Below are 19,289 nucleotides of genomic sequence, written 5' to 3'. Positions count from 1 at the left end.
GGAGCCCTGGGAGCCGTAGTCCTGAGGCAGGAGGGGGCGGGGCCGCGGCCGGGCGCGCAGGCGCAGCAGGGCTGAGGCCGGCGTGGGGTGCGCGCAGGGCGGTCGCGGGAGACGGAGGGAGCGCCGGGTTCGCTGCGATGCCGCTCTATCGCTTCCCGTCCGCCGGCCGAGGTAACGCGCTGGGCCGCGCCGGGGACGGCTGGGCGCCCGGGGGCCGGGGCTGGGCTGGGGCTGGGGTGACCGCCTGGTGGGGCGGGTGGGGCCGGCGGCTGGCGCGGAGCCGAGGAGGGCAAAGGTCGCGGCTGGGTCTCGCCTGGATGCCCAGGCGGACGCGGGGCTGGAGCGGGGCCGGCGGGCGCGGGGCCTCCGGGGCTCTCTCTGCCTGGGGCCTCTGTCCTTCCACAGGCACTCCCAGGGCGGGAGGAGAGGACAGGGCTGTGCGTGAGCGCTGCCCGCGCCGGGGCTGTGCGGTAGTGGCGTGTTTTATTTACCTGCAACGCGGTGCGTGAAGCGATTTGCGGATTTTTTTTTGAGCGGTACGGGGTGTTAACCTGTTTTAAAGGGTAAAGTAAAGCAATGGAACGCATGCCCTTACTGAGGAAAGAGTTGTGGAGACGGCATCCCGACAGGTGCTGTTAAAGAGCTGCGGAAGAGCAGAGTTTTTCCTTGGGGATCGCTTGGCTCGTGCAGGCATTTCCCATCACGTTCCAAGGCCGGGAGCTCCCAGTAGCGCTGTGGCACAGGCTCAGGTCGCTCACGGGGAAGAATCTGCCCGTTCAGCGTTTCAACCCATCTTTGTAATTATCAGACGTGTTCTGAACCGGGTTTCACTTCTTTTGTATATGTATGGAATAAGTGATTATTTTTTTTTATTATACTGTGTGATTCTTAGTAGCACCAGTTCTGCTCAAATAAAAATATCTCAAAAGTTAAGTTAAAGTTTCACGGTTTAATGTATATGTATAGGTGTAGTTGTTCTCATGCTTATAAAATACTTGTTCTCAGATCCTGCCTGGTTACAGGTAAAGGATAAATATGTTATGTGGGTTAGGTACAGAATCTCTGTTAAGAAACCAACATGGATAATACCTCCTACCTTGCATATAGAGACCTGTATGCTGACTGTCACTGGGCAGAGTTATAACACAGGATGTTTATGTTGGCCTTGTCAATCACCATTCTCAATAAAATATTTACATCATAGAATGTACATTTTACTTGTGTAGTTTTGCAGAAATACTCTACTTTAAATGTGATATTCTTCTTCACCTCTGAAAATAGAGAAAGAGGATTCTTAAAGGAAGGAAAATGATCTGTCAAGGTGCATTAGTGCACAGACCTTTTAACTATAACTAGTTTTCATACTAACCATACTAGGGTTTTTTTACTACAAATCACAGAGATATATTTTTTTTTGTGAAAGAGGAAAATTACAACATGTAATAGTCCTCTGAACAGAGTCCTCTTTTGATAATTTGAAGCTTTAATTTGGTCTGTTTTCTTACAAAGAAATTCTAATTTGTTCTTGCAACAATTAATGTTTCTGCAGCAAAGGTAAAGATTACTTGTATCTACTGTTCCTAATTTTGGCTAAAGCATAATTGGGTTTAAGTCTATGCTTTTATTGTAGAACATGACATTTACTTTAGATGAACTGTCTTGTACTAGTAGCCCAGACTGCATGTCTCAATATGTGTTGAGATGTCAGAAGAGCTGAACTTTCACGTCCTGTCTCTACAGTTGTTTGGTCACCTTTGATAAAGTCTGAAAGAAATCTTTTGAAGTTCAAAATTAAATAGGAAATTAAAATGTGTTTCACCTTTGTACACACATGTTGTCCTATATCAGCTGTGTATGGCTGGCCAGTGTATTGAGTGATACTATGTGAAGAATGCTTAAAGGGGAAGCTCTTTAATTATTTTTTTCCCCGATATAAAATTATACATTATATCCTAACTTGAAAATTAAAAAATCCAGGTTTATGGTTCCTTATGTTCATATCACCTTGTAGTCTTTGGGAAGGGGAAGCTATCATATTTGTTGTGCCACTTGCGTCCCTGAAAATTTTAAAAATTTGGAAAAAATGATTTGACAAATTTGTTCCTTGGTTTTGCAGCACGTCAGTGCTTTCGTGCTCTTAAGCTGATAAAGAAAGATTGCCTTCCATCACCACGTATCTCAAGATGTGTATCTACTGCCTCTGTGCCTCGCATAACTACACACTACACAATTCATCCTCGGGACAAAGACAAACGATGGGAAGGTAAGTGAAAAATTGCGTTCTTTAAAAGCTTCATTATTATTATTGTTACTCAGCTTTAAAGGCACTGAAATGTGTTGCTGGTTTTCTTTTTATGGAAATTCTGTACTCTTAAATACAGCACTGATATTTCAAATGAAATTTTTGGTTGCTATCTCAAAATTGGTGTCCTTGGTGCTATAAAATAGGATCAGATTAAACTTTATGCTTGTTTTCGTAAAATATACAAGCAGCTTTTGGTTTAGTGATTATCAGAAGATTTAATTCTGTTCAGTATGTATCTGCTAGGATTATTTCTTACCATGAAAGTTTAGGTTTAGTGAGAGAGAGGTTGGAAGTAATTGGAGCTTGGTTTATGTTATTATCATTTTTTTTCTATTGAAGGGGTAAACATGGAAAGATTTGCAGAGGAAGCTGATGTTGTCATTGTTGGAGGAGGCCCTGCGGGCCTTTCTGCAGCTATTCGACTCAAACAGTTGGCTGCTGAGCATAGCAAAGAAATACGTGTTTGTCTGGTGGAAAAGGCTTCTCAGATTGGTGCCCATACATTGTCTGGTGCCTGTCTTGAGCCAAGGGCCTTAGAAGAACTCTTTCCAGACTGGAAGGAGCGAGGGGTATGTATGAGCACATAAACACTGGAATTAATTTTTCGCTTGTAATGAACTTCATACCTGACTCATTCTGGTATGACTTAGTACCTGGTACCATTAGTAATTAGTACCATTATAAAATACATTGATCTAACAAAACAAAAAACTGCTGTCTTCATTTTAGTCTGTTTCCTCTAGTTTGACAATGCTAGAAGGTTTATGTCTATACAGATATGCTGTGGCTTTTGCTCTTTTCTCTAGTAGTCTTACTGCATATATACAATGTATGCAGTCTTGTGCATCCTGGGGTGACCTGCGCTTTCTGCCTTTGAGCAGATTCCAGCTTCTGTGCACAAGCAGGAAGATGTTTGGTTCTTACCAGTGACAGACTTATTGCTTCTGTACAATAGTTCTTCATGGAAATGGCACACAGTACACTGACTTCTATGCAGACACTGTGGTGTAATGAAGGCCTAAGATGATTTTAGGAGGGAGGATAGCAGAAAATAAGCTGCCATCTCTACCAGAACAGCCATCTGACTTGCAGTCAACTGCCTGCTATCACCTGGGAGCTGCAAGAAGTTAGACATCAACTAGTTGTTTTGTCTTACTGTGGTAAATATGCAAGTTGAGCTGCGTTCTTTAGAGAGGTTTAGAATATTGAGTGTTGATTCTTTCCTAATGACTGCCTCATTAAGTACTTTGTCTTCTCTCTTGTGATACCTTCCTATAGAAGTGCTGTACTTAACCTGTATTTGACTGCCACTTCGATTGTTTGATTTTGTTAGTTGTTGTTTTTGTTGAATTGGCTAGAAAAACATAACTCTCTCCTTTTTCTATTTCACTTTTTTCTAGGCTCCGCTTAAAACTCCTGTAACTGAAGACAAGTTTGGAATTTTAACAGAGACATCTAGAATTCCGGTGCCAATTCTTCCAGGTAAAGTTTAACAAGGGAGTAGAAAGTCAGCTTTCTCTGTGTCTTTTTCAACTTTTCCATGAATCAGTAGTACAGAAAGTGTATGTAGAATCTAATAGCTTACAGGGTTACAGTCTATGTAGATGATGGCTGTGATAACACATGACATTACTTGGAAGATAGTAGCTGTAGAAGATGTGACATCTGATGTATACAGCATCAGTTATTTTGCCTAGTGTCGTATGTTTTATGTGTGTGTGTCTTTTTTTGCCTAGGACTTCCGATGGTTAATCATGGAAATTACATAGTACGTCTGGGCCACTTTGTGAGTTGGCTAGGTGAACAAGCAGAAGCTTTGGGTGTTGAGATATATCCAGGCTATGCAGCAGCTGAGGTACTCATGACATCAGTGTGTGTATATGAAAAGTGGCTTTGAAACCGCCTTCAGAGCAGTCGCAATCATTTGTACATGCACAACATTCCTTTTAACAGATATATATTGTGAAAACCATATTTCAGTGTCTAAATTCCCTGGTTCAGATCCAGCAAAGTGCAAGTGGGTGGTACACTATGTGAATAAATACATAATCTTCATGTTTGACCATTAAAGTCATAGTGCTTAGAAGTTCTGCATTAGAACTTTTAAGGAATGGATTAAAATGACAGATCATTAAAATGGTTTTTGTTTTTTGTTTAAATATTTCCAAAGGTCCTTTTCCATGAAGATGGTAGCGTGAAAGGAATAGCAACTAATGATGTAGGCATTCAGAAGGATGGAGCACCTAAAGTGAGTATCTATGGAAATTGTGATATATCTGCTTGTACTGCCATCAGTAGTCTTGCTGCAGTATAAGAAAAAGTGTAAAACTCAGTACCTGTCTTCTCTCTCTGTATTTAACTGGATTGATTACTTGTGAAAGTTCTGGTTTCGGAATGTTGTAAAATTTTTCTGAAATTAGTAGAAAAAGCTTTTGCAGAAAGGGTGACTTGAAGGAAATATTGTAAGGGTGTTTTGGCATATGTGAAGTCAGGAAACAAAAGGAAAGAATTCCAAAAACTCCTAGAAAAAGGTGCAAAGGTGAAATAGAAAGCTGTAGTCCAGCTGGTAAATAGCAACGTGTAAGAGAGTGTGCTTCTGGCTGACTTGGTTTCTTTGGTATTTACAACTGCAGTCGCATTTGTTGACAGTCTGTCTATCTTGTTAGGGGAAGGTGCACATTGAATCTTTATACCTTTTTGCTGGTTCATGTTTCTGCATCCAGAAGGTGACTCCCTGCCCTAAGTATCAGATTTGGACTGATTTTTTTTAAATTTTTTTTTAGTGGAATCCAGGACGTGCCCAAAGTGTGTTACTTCCCTGTGTAATATGTAGGGAGAATTTGTCACATCAGAATAACTCAGAACAACTTTCACATAAAGTTATTTGACTGCAGAAATTAGGAGTACAAGTTTTTTCTTAAGATTTACCTTCTTTTACAAGGTTTCTGTCTAGCTACATGTGTTTCAAAGAGTTATTCACATTCACATAAAGTGTGGGCTATTTTTCCCATTTAATTCAGGGCATGAGAAGAAAAGACTCATTCTTGTTTTGAGAGACTATAGCCAAGGGAGGAGGAAGTGGTGACAGGGAAAAGTAAGGTATTTTTCCGGTGTAATATTGTCCATCTGCTGTAGGGAACAGACATGCTTTTATTTTCCAGTGCACATTGTTTCCAGTAGGAGGCGCAAGTAAAGCGTACAGCTTACTGCGGGAATAAAGATTTTCTGGGAGTTTGAGTTTGTTTTAAAATGGTAAGGAACGATTTTAGTTATTTTTTTTTAACGTTCTTGAAACGTAGGTTTTCTGCAAGAATGTGTCTATTAATTTCTTTAATGTACTTAATTAGTGTGCCACTACTGCAGCTTTTTGAGTATTCTAGTGTTTTCACTGTCAGTTAGGTCAGCTGATACTAGCTCCAGTGCATAAAGGTTTGGGTAAATAGATGGAGTTTTGTAACCTTCAAGGCACGAGTATCTTCAATGTGTTTATAGAGAGCCTTATCAAATAGACCATGGTTAATGAATAGAGTTCCACCTTGCAGTCAGCACCAACCAAACAAAAATTACAGTGGGAAAACACACATTGTAAAAAATTGCACATTGATTCTTATGTAAATACTGGAGAAGGATGTTAATTGTGAAATACAACTCTGTCACATTACTGAAACGTTTCAAATTCATTAGTTTCTGATATTTACAATGTCAACATTTGTAGTTGATTTATTTTATGTAAATCTGCTTTAAAGTGGACAGTATATATTTTTAATCTTTAGATCAAGTGGTAAGCATCTGTAGTTCTCTTAGTATTTTGTAAGATTAATTCATGTTCAGGTTCAAAGAATACAAAAAATTTGGCAAAATCTTGTGACTCTTGTTTAAAGGTAATTCCCAACTAGAGAGAAGATTTTTATTTGCTAGTCTTCTTCAGAGGTTTTCAACCAGTAAGTTACAAGTGAGAGACAAAACCAAGCAGTAAGCTTCTCCTGGACCTATGCTGTCTTACCTTGAGATGGTTTAGACAGTTCTATGGGGTACTGCTGGATATCTTCGTCCAAAACTCTTTTCACTGTATTTTTTTAACATTAAACTTTCTGACTGAAATCAAGCTTTTTCATCATAAAAAATTTGTATAAAGAGATTATGTACATTTACATTGCAAATACAATCTGTATTCTTGTCCAGCATGCTCACAGGTGCTGGTGGCATACTCATACAGTAGTATTCCCTTATCTTATTCTCAATCTCCTTGTTGGAATTTTTTATGAGAATTTTCTTTATAATGATATTTAATGGTAGTTTAGTTTTACTGTATGTTTTAACGTGCAAGACTGAAGTAATGTCATAGTAACTTTATTCTCAGGTAGTGGGTCCTTTTGGGAGCAGAGGCGATGCAGATTTTTCCGATGTGGAAGTTCTGTCTAGTCTCTGTCATATTTGTGGGGACACACACAATGTTTTATTGTAATGTGACTTTATAAGCAAAAATTAAAGTGTGAAGTTATGGGAAAAGTTTGTTTGTTCTGTCAGGGTTCCTTTGCACCCTATGAATGAGCAGATGTAATATAAGTATCCTCCAATCTGGAAAAGATTCTCTTTTTCAGTGACTAATGGCTATTCACTGCAGTGCTGCTTTACTGCAGTCCCCTTCCATGACTTGCCAGGAGTGCATCGTGGTTAGGTGGAAAAAACAGCTGGACTAGAGCCATGATTTGCAATGGTTTATAGGTTCTGAGCTATGCCATGAAGTAGTGTAAAATCACTTCATTGCTCTCCATTTTCTTGCTCTGAATTTGATGTGGCACTGATGTAACTGCTGATGGAATGCTGTACTTTTGCAGGCTACCTTTGAAAGAGGCTTGGAACTCCATGCTAAAGTCACAGTCTTTGCTGAAGGTTGTCATGGACATCTAGCCAAACAGATGTACAAAAAATACAATCTAAGGGAAAAATGTCAACCCCAGAGCTATGGCATTGGACTGAAAGAGGTATCACTTGCATAATTTTAACAAATAAGGAAAATACTGTGAAGATTTAAGGTAGCTTCTGTTTGCTTTCAAGCTAATTTGTGTAAGACATAAGAATTAAAGATTTTGAGTTACACTTTCAGACTTGAGAATCTTTGCTGTTCTGAAGCTGGTTAGAGAAGATGCTCCCTGAATGTCACAAGTGTTCTCTTTCAGCTGCTGCTTCTCTTGTATCTGTTATAACTAGAGGTGCCTGTGAATCCACTTTGTTAACATCTTAATTTGGTTTCAAATTATGTTCATTTGTAAAATCTGTTTTCAGTACTTTTACTAAATGAGAGAAGGATTTCTGCTGCCTAATTTTAGGAGCATTTAATACATGAGGAGGGGAGGAAAAGCTTTCTATGGGCTTTCTGTACATTAATGAGAGAGGAGAGCTGTTCCAGATGATGAGTTGTGGTCTCTGAAACACCTTCTAGATGAGCTTTTCTTTCAAAAAAAAGTCCTTTTCCTGGGCTTATAAAATTAGGATGGGGATGAGGTTTCCTTTTGAAAATATTCTATACGCTCATGAAAAACAGCTGTATTATGAATATGTTCAGAGTTTGACTATGACATATTCTTTATGACTTTAAGTATGTGCTTACAGCTACAAAATGTTTGTTAAATAATTAGTTTATGCTTCTGTAGAGAATAACCACTCTATAAATGTATGACATAATCTTAGTTACAGTTTTTAATACTGAAGTTGTCCTTAAAGCAGGGTTTTCCTGTGGAGTTCTCTTTCTTCCATATGAGACTGTCTGCTTTAGCAAATGGGGCAGTCCAATAGGAATGGATCTGTAAAGTGAAATAGTTAATGAGCTGACATCTGTACTATGCACATCTCAGGTTTATTTTTACTTTGGACTAGCTGTGATCTTGTCCCATGGACTGAGTGCCCTTTCATGACTGGAATACTCTAGATGGGCTTTTGGGACCCTGTCTTACAGTTTAGTTCCATGTGAAAGAAATCCAGTTCATGCCTTCCATGGCTGCTCTACAGTGTGAACAAAAGTGCAGTAAATGGGAGGAATCAGAAGTCCCGCTCAAAAATGTGCTCCTTAATCTAAACTGCAGCATTAATGTAGGTGCATCCTCCATGCTTGAGCTGATCTTACAGTGCTCAGCTGCCCTTCTGCCATTAGACTGTGCCTGGCACAGAACTCCATGGTGAAGAGGCATTTTGTGAAATGAGCAGAAAACTGACTCGTGAGTGGAAACATGAAAATGCTTCTGTGAGTTCACCATGGGTCAGTGGAGCACTGGAGATGTGTAGGAGAGAGCAGAAAGAGGACAATTTTTTTGACAGAAAATATTTAGATCAACTCAGGCATATTGTTAAGCATGACCTTGAAAAACTTGCAAGATAATTCGTACAATCATACAAAAATACAACATTCTTAAAGAAAAAAAAGTCAATGTAAGCATTGCTTTCTGTAGCAGAAGGATCTGTCAAAGTCAGTAGTAAAAGGCATCTTATGGTTGAAGGAAAATTTTAGGTGTAGTACTGAAGTATGTCACATTTTCTAATATGCAACAGTTCAAGCAAGAGACGTATTGGGAAAATCTTAAATGGTAATCTAAAAAGGTATATTTATTACTTGGTATTTTGCTGTATGCATTTATTGATATTATTGGTCATAGCAGTAAATAATTTTATTCTATATGTAATTATGTGTTTGTCTTTTATTATATTATTAAAAGGCCATTACTTTGCAATCTAAAGTAATTTTTTGGTCATCTTCATTTCAGTTATGGACTATTGATGAAAAGAAATGGAAACCAGGAAGAATAGAACATACTGTAGGCTGGCCTTTAGACAGACATACATATGGAGGATCCTTTCTTTATCACTTAAATGAGGGTGAACCTTTAGTTGCTCTTGGATTTGTGGTAAGTTTCATGCTTGCTTGTTGTTTGATCTTCATTTTTATGAAGTTTCTTTTCTCTGTTTTAATGTAAAAATGAAAACACAAGAATAGCAACAGAGCAAATTTAGTACTTTCTCAATCTTAAATGCACTTATATTAGGGAAGGTTTATTTGTCATATTAATTTGTCTTTAATCTAGTGTCTTTTATTAAGATCAACTAGAAAACTTATGAATAAATTTTTTTTTGCAAATCAAGCAAATTTTTGTAAAGCCAAAACCAAATGACTGATCAAAGTTGTGCTCACAAAATTTTTGGAAGTTAGACAATCTCTAAATCACATGCACTTCATACAGTTCCATTTCCTAATTCATGTGTCAGCCTCAGGTGCAACTCCACTTTATGAGAGAAGTATATAAAGTAGAAGCTCCACAAGCAGCATCACTTCCATTTCTGAGATCTTCACTTTGTTCGTATTATTCTTATCCCCGTTGGCCTTGCCCTCTGTGGTTAAACTGTCTTTCTGAATTGAGCAGGTAGCTTCTTCCTTCTTATTGCCTCTTTATCAGAAGTACTGAGATCACTAGAGACAGGCTGGTGTCATTCTGGCAAGCCAACTGATGCAAGGGGCAATGGTTGCAAATATTTATCACCTGCAGTCCTAAAAAAAACATTCACTATTTATCTCATGCATGTGCTTCACACACAGACGTTTTAAGAGTCAAGCACTCAAAATGGACTTTTAGCAGCATGGGACTGAGCTGACACTTTGGTCTCTTAAGAGAGACCTTAAAATCCTTTCAGAAGGATTCCAGAGTGTGTGTGGGGTGAAAACAGTGTTTTTGTCTAACCATTTTGTAAAAAATATTGAAAAAAAGTCCTGTTTGTTGCTGAATCGTTATATATATGTAATTAAATGTATCATTATATATTTTGTTATTTGTCTCAACTAAAGCTCACTGGAACCTCAAAAGAGAAAAATTCGACAACAGAAGTCCTTTTAAGAGTATATTAAAAATGGGAAATGCAGAGTATATCTGGGCAAATTCTCAGATGCATAGGATAAGAATCCTGGGCATCCAGCCAATTGGCAAAGTCTTTTTTCTCCAATTTTCTGCTTTCATCATTGCTCCCCTATGCTTTATTATAATGGCTTACCTAATTGGAAATTATAATTGACTACTAAACAGTGTGAAGAACTGTTTAAAATAAATGAGCGCAAGGACATAATGATCAAAAAATAATTGTTTACCTCTCCTTCCATCCTTTTTAGGGCAGAGGTATGAAACACAACTTTAAAACAAGTTTTCTTGCTTATCCCACCTACTAAACCATGCTTAATTTAATTTGTTTTATTTCAAAGACAGGTGAAAGGTGACTACAATGCAATTAAGTTTTTTATTTCTAGATGGGGCTGAGAGCAGCAAATTTTCAGATCTGCTTCTGCTGTATTGTTAGTAGAATGCATTTCTGGCAGCATTTTCTTTAAATAGGAAGATCCTGAGATTGGTTTAATATAAAATAAAGACTTGACATGGTAATATGCGATTGTTCTTCTTTAAGTTTTATATTTCTTTTTCATTAATGTTGCACTTTTTCCTTTTTCTTTTAAGGTTGGTTTAGATTATCAAAATCCCTATTTGAATCCATTTAGGGAATTTCAGAGGTGGAAGCACCATCCTAGTGTACAGCCTACTTTGGAGGGTGGAACAAGGATTGCCTATGGTGCCAGAGCACTAAATGAAGGTGGTTTCCAGGTAACATTTTCATGAGATTTTTAACTTTGAGTTCTCTATAGCCATGTATTTAGTGCTGTAGATTTGGGTTCCATGCTGTGCCAAAAGTTTTGCTGGACAGAAAAGCCTTGTTATCTTGTTGGGTACTGGCTGCTGAGATTCGCTAGACTTGGGCTCTGTCATACTGAAAATCATCTGACATAGTCATTTACTTTATAAGTGAAACACAGAATCATAAAATCATTTAGGTTGGTAAAGACTATTTACATAATCAAGTCCAACCATTAACCCAGTACAGCCAAGTCTCCAAGTGCCACATTTACACACCTTTTATGTGCAACCAGGGATGGTAACTCAACCGCTTCCCTGGACAGCCTGTGCCAGTGCTTGACAACCTTGCCTGTGAAGAAGTTTTCCCGAAACCTCCCCTGGCACAACTTGAGGTCATTTCATCTCATCCTGTCACTTGTTACCTGGGAGAAGAGCGCAACCCCCACCTGGCTACAACCTCCTTTCAGGTAGTTGTAGAGAGCAGTAAGGTCCCCACTGAACCTCCATTTTTCCAGGCTAAACAATTCCAGCTTCCTCAGCTGCTTCTCAGAGGACTTACTCTCCAGACCCTTCACCAGCTTTGTTGCCCTTCTCTGGACACGCTCCAGCATCTCAATGTCTTTCTTGTAGTGAGGGGCCCAGAACTGGACACAGTACTTGAGGTGCGGCCTCACCAGTGTCAGGTACAGGGGAAGAATAACTTCTCTGGTTCTCCTGACCACACTATTTCTGATAAGGGCCAGGATGACATTGAACTTCTTGGCCACCTGGTCACACTGCTGGCCCATGGTCAGCCATTGTTGTCCAGCACCCTCAGGTCCTTTTCTGCTGGGCAATTTTCCAGCCACTCTGCCCCAAGCCTGAGGTACTGCATGGGGTTATTTCAAACCAAGGACAGGACCCAGCACTTGGCCTTGTTGGTTCTCAATACAGTTGGCCTCAGTCCATCAATCCAGCCTGTCCCAATCCCTCTGCAGAGCCCTCCTGCCCTCCAGCAGATCAACGCTCCCACTCAGTTTGGTGTCATCTGAGAACTGACTGGGGGAGCACTCAATCCCCTCATCCAGGTCATTGATAAAGGTATTAAACAGGACTGGCCCCAGAACTGAGCACTGGGGAACCCCACTAGTGACCAGCCGCCAGCAGGATTTAACTCCATTCACCACCACTCTTTGGGCCTGGCCATCCAGAAAATTTTTTACCCAGCAAAGAGTCTGCTAGTCCAAGCCATGAGCAGTCAGTGAAGTGGAATTTATATTGCAGTCAAGTGTGTTCAGCAGCAAAGACAGTACAGCCAATCTTCTGTTGTGCCTGAAACCTTGGGGAAGACAGGGTAGCACCACTCATCTCATGTTCTTGTGGGTTTGGGGAGGTATGTCGTCCCTATTACTTATCACAGCAGAGGGAATTTCTTTGCAATGCTTGACCCTTAGGTCACTGATGGTGCTGAAATCGTAATGCAGTTAGTGAGGTGAATCTTTAACTCCTCAAGTACAGATACCTTGAGTATCTTTCATGGACAATTTTGAATTTCTGCTTTCTTGAGAGGTGGAATACTTTGTTCATTGTGTTCCGTTCAGGAGTCTAAAAGGTAAAATTTTGAATAGGTATTCATCAAGACTTAAGGTCAGTTAAAATGGCTGGAACAGATTGCAGAAAAAAATAATCTAGTTTATATTTAACAGTTTTAAATTTCAGCTTGTTAGCTTTCCATGTGGGAATCTTGGAACACAGGACATGGCTCTGTGTCATGTGCTCCCAGATCCATCTTCTAGATGCTTCTTTCAACCTGCAGCTTAAAACTGAGTGTTCATGATCTGCACCCTGTGTGTGGGTCCATTCCACTCTGCTGTCTACTTTGTCTTTCCTTTTTGAACCTCTTTTTCTTAGTATAAATATAGCTTCATGCAGTTTTTGCGATACAAGTGGAATTTCAGCAGCAGTGTAACTCTTGTCACAGTCATGAGTTAGTCTTTGACCCCAGTGTGCATACCTGCTAGTGATCATGTGGGTTCACGAAGCAACTTCTTAATTACATGTGATACATATTTAGTAAATCTGAGGGTTGATTTTGTGCACTCTGTAGTAGAAATATGTTGTACCACCACAGCTGTTGCAACACAGCTGTGTTACTGGTTTATTTCAGAAACCATTGTCCCTCCATTATTAACACATATACAATACAAAGTACCAACATGTTTTAATCTACACTTTTATGCAAGAGGGGCTTCTTTTTCCACCCTGTGCACTGGTTTCTGTATCATAGATAATCACTGAATTTCTGGCTTTGGTGAAGTAGCCAGATTGTGACTTCAGTTGCATCCTTCTTATACTGCTCAAAACATATGGCTAAAAGAACACAGTATTTTTTAAGTCACTTATAGACATTGTTTGTACTAAGTTACACAGTCAGTAGGACTACAGTTCTTGTGTATCTCTGCCTAATCTTTGGACTTCTTTGCTGGACTTAAACCAACATGTCCCTTACTTTGTGTTGTTCCTAATATAAAAGCATGTTTTGTTTTGTTGTTTTTTGGATTTTTTCTTTATTTCCTGTAGATAGATTTGTCTAGTTAATCATGCAGTCATGTTTTTAAAAGACTTAATACATGCCTTCAGTAAAAAAAAAAGCTTTATTGATGATTCACTTACGAAGAGTTTTAAGATTAGCTCTTCTTTTGCATGTGTTGTTTCGATTAATAACTGTAGCAGTCTGACTCATTTGCATCACTGTAGTCCAGGAATATTTTCTTATGTAAGTCATCCTGTAGCTCCAGTTTTTTAATTTAGTGACAGTATTGCATCAAATAGGTGTTTAGAATTACCATCAATCTCAGCTTTTTTTTGCCTGTTATAGATAACCTTATGACCATGTTCTTCAGTCTTTAACAGAGAGCGAGCAAGAGCACGCTAGTGCGCACTCTTGGATGTGTTTTGGGATATGTGGAAGGAGGGAACAGAGTTTAGTAGTCTATACCTACATAGCTGCTATTTCTTACGTTTATTAAAATTGCAAAATCAAGCACTTAAGAAATTCCCATGCACCCTCTGTTTTGTCTCCATTTTATCGAAAACTTTGGAAAGGTTTAAGAGTTTTGCAGAAAAAACAGAAGATGTTGCTGTTGTTGAGCCATGTATGTTATGAATATCGGAGGAAAAAGCCTTCATATTGATAACCTATTCAAATGTCAAATATTAGACTCACTTAACAGATTTTAAGCCCTGAGCTGAGCTAAGGGGAGGAAGAATGTGAGGTTTCCTGTCTGCTGGAAGGACTGACTCTGTAAGGAGCATGTGTCTCCTCGCCTTCCTCCAAACCAGCCTTGTTTGGTGTCTGTATCTCAGGGGCAGGGATGGCTTGTACCATACTGGCACGATGTATTTCTTCAACTGACTGTGGAAACAGGCACCAAGTGCCATAGTACTAATAATGAGAATTCCTAACAAAGTTGCAATATATGCTAGCTTTTGCATTATGTGACAGATCTTCAATCTCATTTATTCTTTAACAGTATGTTGGTCACTGTGCATATTAAGTGAAATAGTGGTTGCAGAAGAAAAGTACTTGATCACAATCCTTTTATGCAGTTCAAAGAGTCAGTCAAGAAATCTTTCTATGCTTATGTCAGTGCTGCATTATTTTATCCTAATAGATATAACAGAGTGGCTGTTTTCTGTGAAAAGAGAGGACATCCTACATACTTAATCCCTTTGAAATACTATTATGTAGCTGAACTTAAAAATTCTGCTCCCAGAAAAGTAAGTTGTAATTTGTAATTGTATTTTCAGCCTAAATTACCTTTCCTATGAACCGGAGCACTAAGTCTGTGATTAAACAAACTGTGCAAAACACAATCACAGCAATGAAATGCTATGTAGTACAATGTTTTTTTAGAGATTCCTATATGACTATTCAAAAGTAAGCAGTCCTGGGTGAATAGTAAACAGGTAACAATGGAACAAGCAGAAGGAAACAAAATTTTTGTTTTGGGTTATCTTGAATTCTGAGGGATATATTTTTTTGAACATTTTTCATGAAATAAAACTACTTGTTTGGGGTCAAGTTATTTAGGCCATTACAAAATTAATTCTTTCAGGCAGTTTTAATAAAAGCAGGATGCTAGATTCATAAGCACTGCTCAGTACTAAAGACTTTGGAGGAAGGCTGTGTTCAAAACTTACCTTTAGTTTTGAGACTGAGGCTTTGATCACTGCTTTCTGCTCAAAGTACTGCTATCAGTCCACATTTTGAAGATGGTCCCTGCCTAAAATCTTAGTCTCATTGGATGAGGGTAACAATAACTACCTTGATAGTTAAGGTATTCCTTAATATAGGTGTATAACATAGTATATTAATAGTACAGACATGGTATTTGCAAATCATCTGACTGTCTTAGGTTTGTGAATTGACTGTACTCAATGACATTATGCTTACAGAATGGGAGTAAGATGATGATTTTACACCAAAATACATTTGTTGGCTGCTGAGCAACTTCTAAAATATGGGGGAGGAGGACAGGCAGGGCATAGAACAAGAACATGCGGTTTCATAGAACAAGATTTGTGGAAAAAAGGCATTGTGAGGTAAGATGTGTACAACTTACTATGTGGAAATCAGGGAAACAAATGGGGTTTCTTTGTTTTGGTTTTTTTTAAAACGAATTCACTTGAAGGACAAAAACAGTATCAATGGGTGACATTACCCGAGTCTTGTTGCAGATAAAGCAACTGGAGAGAGGATATAAGGAAAATGTCATTCTGTCACACTCAGTGCAGGTACAATGCCTGCATTCCTATATGCATACTATGCTAAAATTCCTTGATGAAGTGGGGTAACTCTGGTGTATGTTTAAATAGTGCACATGCAAGTCTGAAAATGTAAAGGACACTCAAGCCTTATGCCATTTTAATTTCTAGAATGTTGTTTTCAATTTAAAAAACAAAACCAAACAAACCACCTTTCTTTCTGTTTTTTAGTCAATACCCAAACTCACCTTCCCAGGTGGATTATTAATTGGTTGCAGTCCTGGACTCATGAATGTTCCTAAGATCAAAGGGACACATACTGCAATGAAAAGTGGCATGTTGGCTTCAGAAGCAATTTTTAGTCAATTAATCAATGAAAATCTCCAATCAAAGACAATAGGTAAGATCACTGTACTTTGAGTTGTAATTACCTTGCATTCAATTAGAACTACCAACAGCTAACAGCAGTAACTCAGTGTGGCTAATAGGTGTGTTTAAAATATATCTATTGTTAGTTTACTATTAATAATGTCAAATGATTTAAGAAAGAAAGAAATTAATACAGTTTTGCTCAGTTATTCTTAAGTACTTATCCTACTGCTAGAACAAGAAGTACCATCTGAAAAGCTTATGCTTCCTGTATAAGTAAACAAGAATAATATATTTTGTTCCTACAAACATGTTAAAAATTAGTGCTTTATGATTCAGAAAGTGTTACTGAAAGACTGCAGAGAGATAAAAAAACGAAGAGATTAAATGTAAGCAAAACAAGGTGAGATTTTTCAAATTTGCTCTTCACTGTTGTTAGGATACTTTTTTCATTCAGTCCTTTTTTTCCTGTCTTTTAGTCTTATCGTCGTCTCAGTTTGAGACTGTGCATTTCATTTTATACATAATGCAAGCACATTGAAGCAATCACCTGGTCCTGACCACCTTGTAGTGACTAGTTTAAACCTTGGTTGTCCCCTTACATGTGTTAACAAAGACTGTACAGAGAGAGAATTAGAATTTCAGTCATTCTGGAGATGGACACTATAGCCAGGTGCCACACGATGATTATATTAGAAATCTCTCCTCTGTACTGATGCATTCAAGCCTCATGAGCTCTCATCTCATTCAGCTGAAACATGCCATACCACATAAGGTATGCTGAACAATTAAAACTTCTGCTAGACAGGTTAAAATGCTTAGAATCCATCTGAAACCATCAACATTCTTGATGGGTAGTGTGCCAGTCTTGTTTGATTATGGACAGGTTTTATATGCTGTTTTCCACTTTTGTCAAGACTGGAATATTATACTTTCTTCACTTGGCAGAGATAATGGGCTTTCTTCAGAGCCATATGTGAGATGGGAAATACAGACTGAAGCATGTTTTTCATGTATAGACAAGGCTTAAAACTGGTTATTTAGAACATTTATTGCTATACAGTAGTAATGGAGAATAGTGAAGGGGAAGCTCTCAATTTTCATTCAAAGAAACATTTTTTCCAAGATAATTACATGACTTTTAACTACACTGCAGTAGATGTGTCAAGTGTCCAGTGTCTAGTATTTGTAAAGAATACAATCGAAGAGTTTGTAGTCAAATATATCTCATTAATGTGTTGATTACAAAGGGAGAAATAAAGTTTTCTAGCACTAATTCATGCAGTGGGCCATAGGCATAGTTACTGAAATGAGAATGTTTGTGGTTGCAGAACTTCTAAGGAAGAAGATATTGAATCTGACATTAGAATTGCAAACCTGGCTTTAGATCACAGGTAAATGCTCCTGGTCAGTGCTCAGGGCGAGTAGCTGTTTTTCCACAGAGGCACCAATGTAGCCACCTGGCTGATTATATTTTGTTGAGGTTTGAAGTAATTCAGTACTGCTTGTGGCTCATTTAAGAGGCTTCTAAAAGGAGCAGTAGATACCTGCCAACAAAACAGGTCTCTTCATGAGACTGAAACATGTTGTCTAGTATACTCCTAGAATATGATTCTGAAATTCTCATTTTGCTGACTTGATTGCTAGCAGTTGCCTTTATTCAGAATTTATTTTTTTATTTCAAGGATAGTCTTGATGTACTGTAGGTACCTAACAAGTAATGTACTGCCTTAGGACTTCATGTGCAAGAGTATGAGGAGAACCTGAAAAAGTCCTGGGTCTGGAAAGAGCTGTATGCGGTTAGAAACATCCGACCATCCTGCCATACCGTACTTGGTGTGTATGGAGGAATGATTTACACGGGTATATTTTACTGGTTACTGAGAGGAATGGAACCATGGACATTAAAACATCCAGGTAATTTCATTATATGTCAGTCTTTCCTGGTCTTAGTTGAAGTTAGTGCACTTCTGGTCCAGTGGTGAGGCCTTGAAGTGCAGAAAAGAAACAGATTATAAGGCATTAAAGCAGACTTTGTCATATTACCTACCATATAATGTAAATTAAAACATTAAAACACTGCTTAGTATAACAGCCTTTTTCATGAGACAAAAAACTATACTGTCTTTTATCACGTACTTAATTCTGATGACAGGGAAAATAGCTTAGTAAAATTGTTCTTGAGGAACTGAAAATTACAGTAATTCTATACTGAAATTTATTTATTAAAAATATATTTAGGACCAGATTTTGCTCAGCTCAAGCCAGCCAAAGATTGCACGCCTATTGAATACCCAAAGCCTGATGGAAAAATCAGTTTTGATCTCCTCTCATCTGTGGCTTTAAGTGGTACAAACCACGAACATGACCAACCTGCACATTTAACTCTCAAAGATGACAGCGTCCCTGTGAGCAAGAATCTGGCTATATTTGATGGACCAGAACAAAGATTTTGTCCAGCAGGTAGGTAACAAAAATGTCTCAGCTGTTTTTGCAAGATCAAAGACTAAGTACTTCAGGAAGAGTCCACGTGGCCTACTACTTCAAGCATTCTATCCCAATCCTCCTCCTAGAAGGGGGTTCAAGTGCAGATTGTAAAGTATGTTAACAGTACTTTCATGCTGAAATAACTATTAAACATGGAAGAAGGCGGTTGAATCACACTAGTAATATCTGTCCCTCATTATACTTGCTGATAAATACTAGAACATACATGGAGGGGAAACTGTTCAGTGAACTGATAGCTCTTTTGGTCTTTACAGGAGTCTATGAGTATGTTCCTCTGGAAACAGGAGAAGGATCAAGGCTGCAGATAAATGCTCAGAACTGCGTCCACTGCAAAACATGTGATATTAAAGACCCAAGTCAGAACATTAACTGGGTAGTGCCTGAAGGTGGAGGAGGACCAGCTTATAACGGGATGTAAACTGACACATATATTCAGTGACTTCTGATCGCCAACAAATACGTTGGAGTATTTTATGCTGCAGTGTAATTTATGTACAGCACTGACTTGAATGTTAAGAGTTTGAGACTAATGTGCCATTCTGGATTTTACATGTGACTGTTGCATTAAATGGAAAATTGGTGCCTTCTGATTAAACCCTAGCCTTATTTAAACAGGACTTCTTTACAGGAGTTGTATGGCAGGCAGAAGACTTAAGTTCTTCTTAGTACTGATAAAAGAACTTTGGATCTTGGATTTA

The 19,289-nt window shown here is 38.5% G+C and overlaps 1 protein-coding gene across 1 annotated transcript; it reads left to right on the top strand.

Annotated features, from left to right (window-relative positions):
• Positions 1-41: 41 nt before the first annotated feature.
• Positions 42-19,186, top strand: ETFDH (electron transfer flavoprotein dehydrogenase). Its single transcript, XM_027676820.1, has 13 exons — positions 42-171; positions 2,117-2,263; positions 2,645-2,874; positions 3,706-3,787; positions 4,042-4,160; positions 4,476-4,553; positions 7,144-7,290; positions 9,064-9,204; positions 10,795-10,938; positions 15,946-16,114; positions 17,818-18,000; positions 18,325-18,546; positions 18,846-19,186. The coding sequence occupies exons 1-13, from the start codon at positions 138-140 to the stop codon at positions 19,007-19,009; spliced, it is 1,860 nt and encodes a 619-aa protein (XP_027532621.1). The 5' UTR covers positions 42-137; the 3' UTR covers positions 19,010-19,186.
• Positions 19,187-19,289: the final 103 nt, after the last annotated feature.

The sequence above is a fragment of the Neopelma chrysocephalum genome, unplaced genomic scaffold, assembly GCF_003984885.1.
Source record: "Neopelma chrysocephalum unplaced genomic scaffold, ASM398488v2 Primary Assembly neopelma1_42, whole genome shotgun sequence".
Taxonomy (NCBI): Eukaryota; Metazoa; Chordata; class Aves; order Passeriformes; family Pipridae; genus Neopelma; species Neopelma chrysocephalum.
Note: the sequence above shows the minus strand (reverse complement) of the source record. Positions and strands in the feature narration are given on the sequence as shown.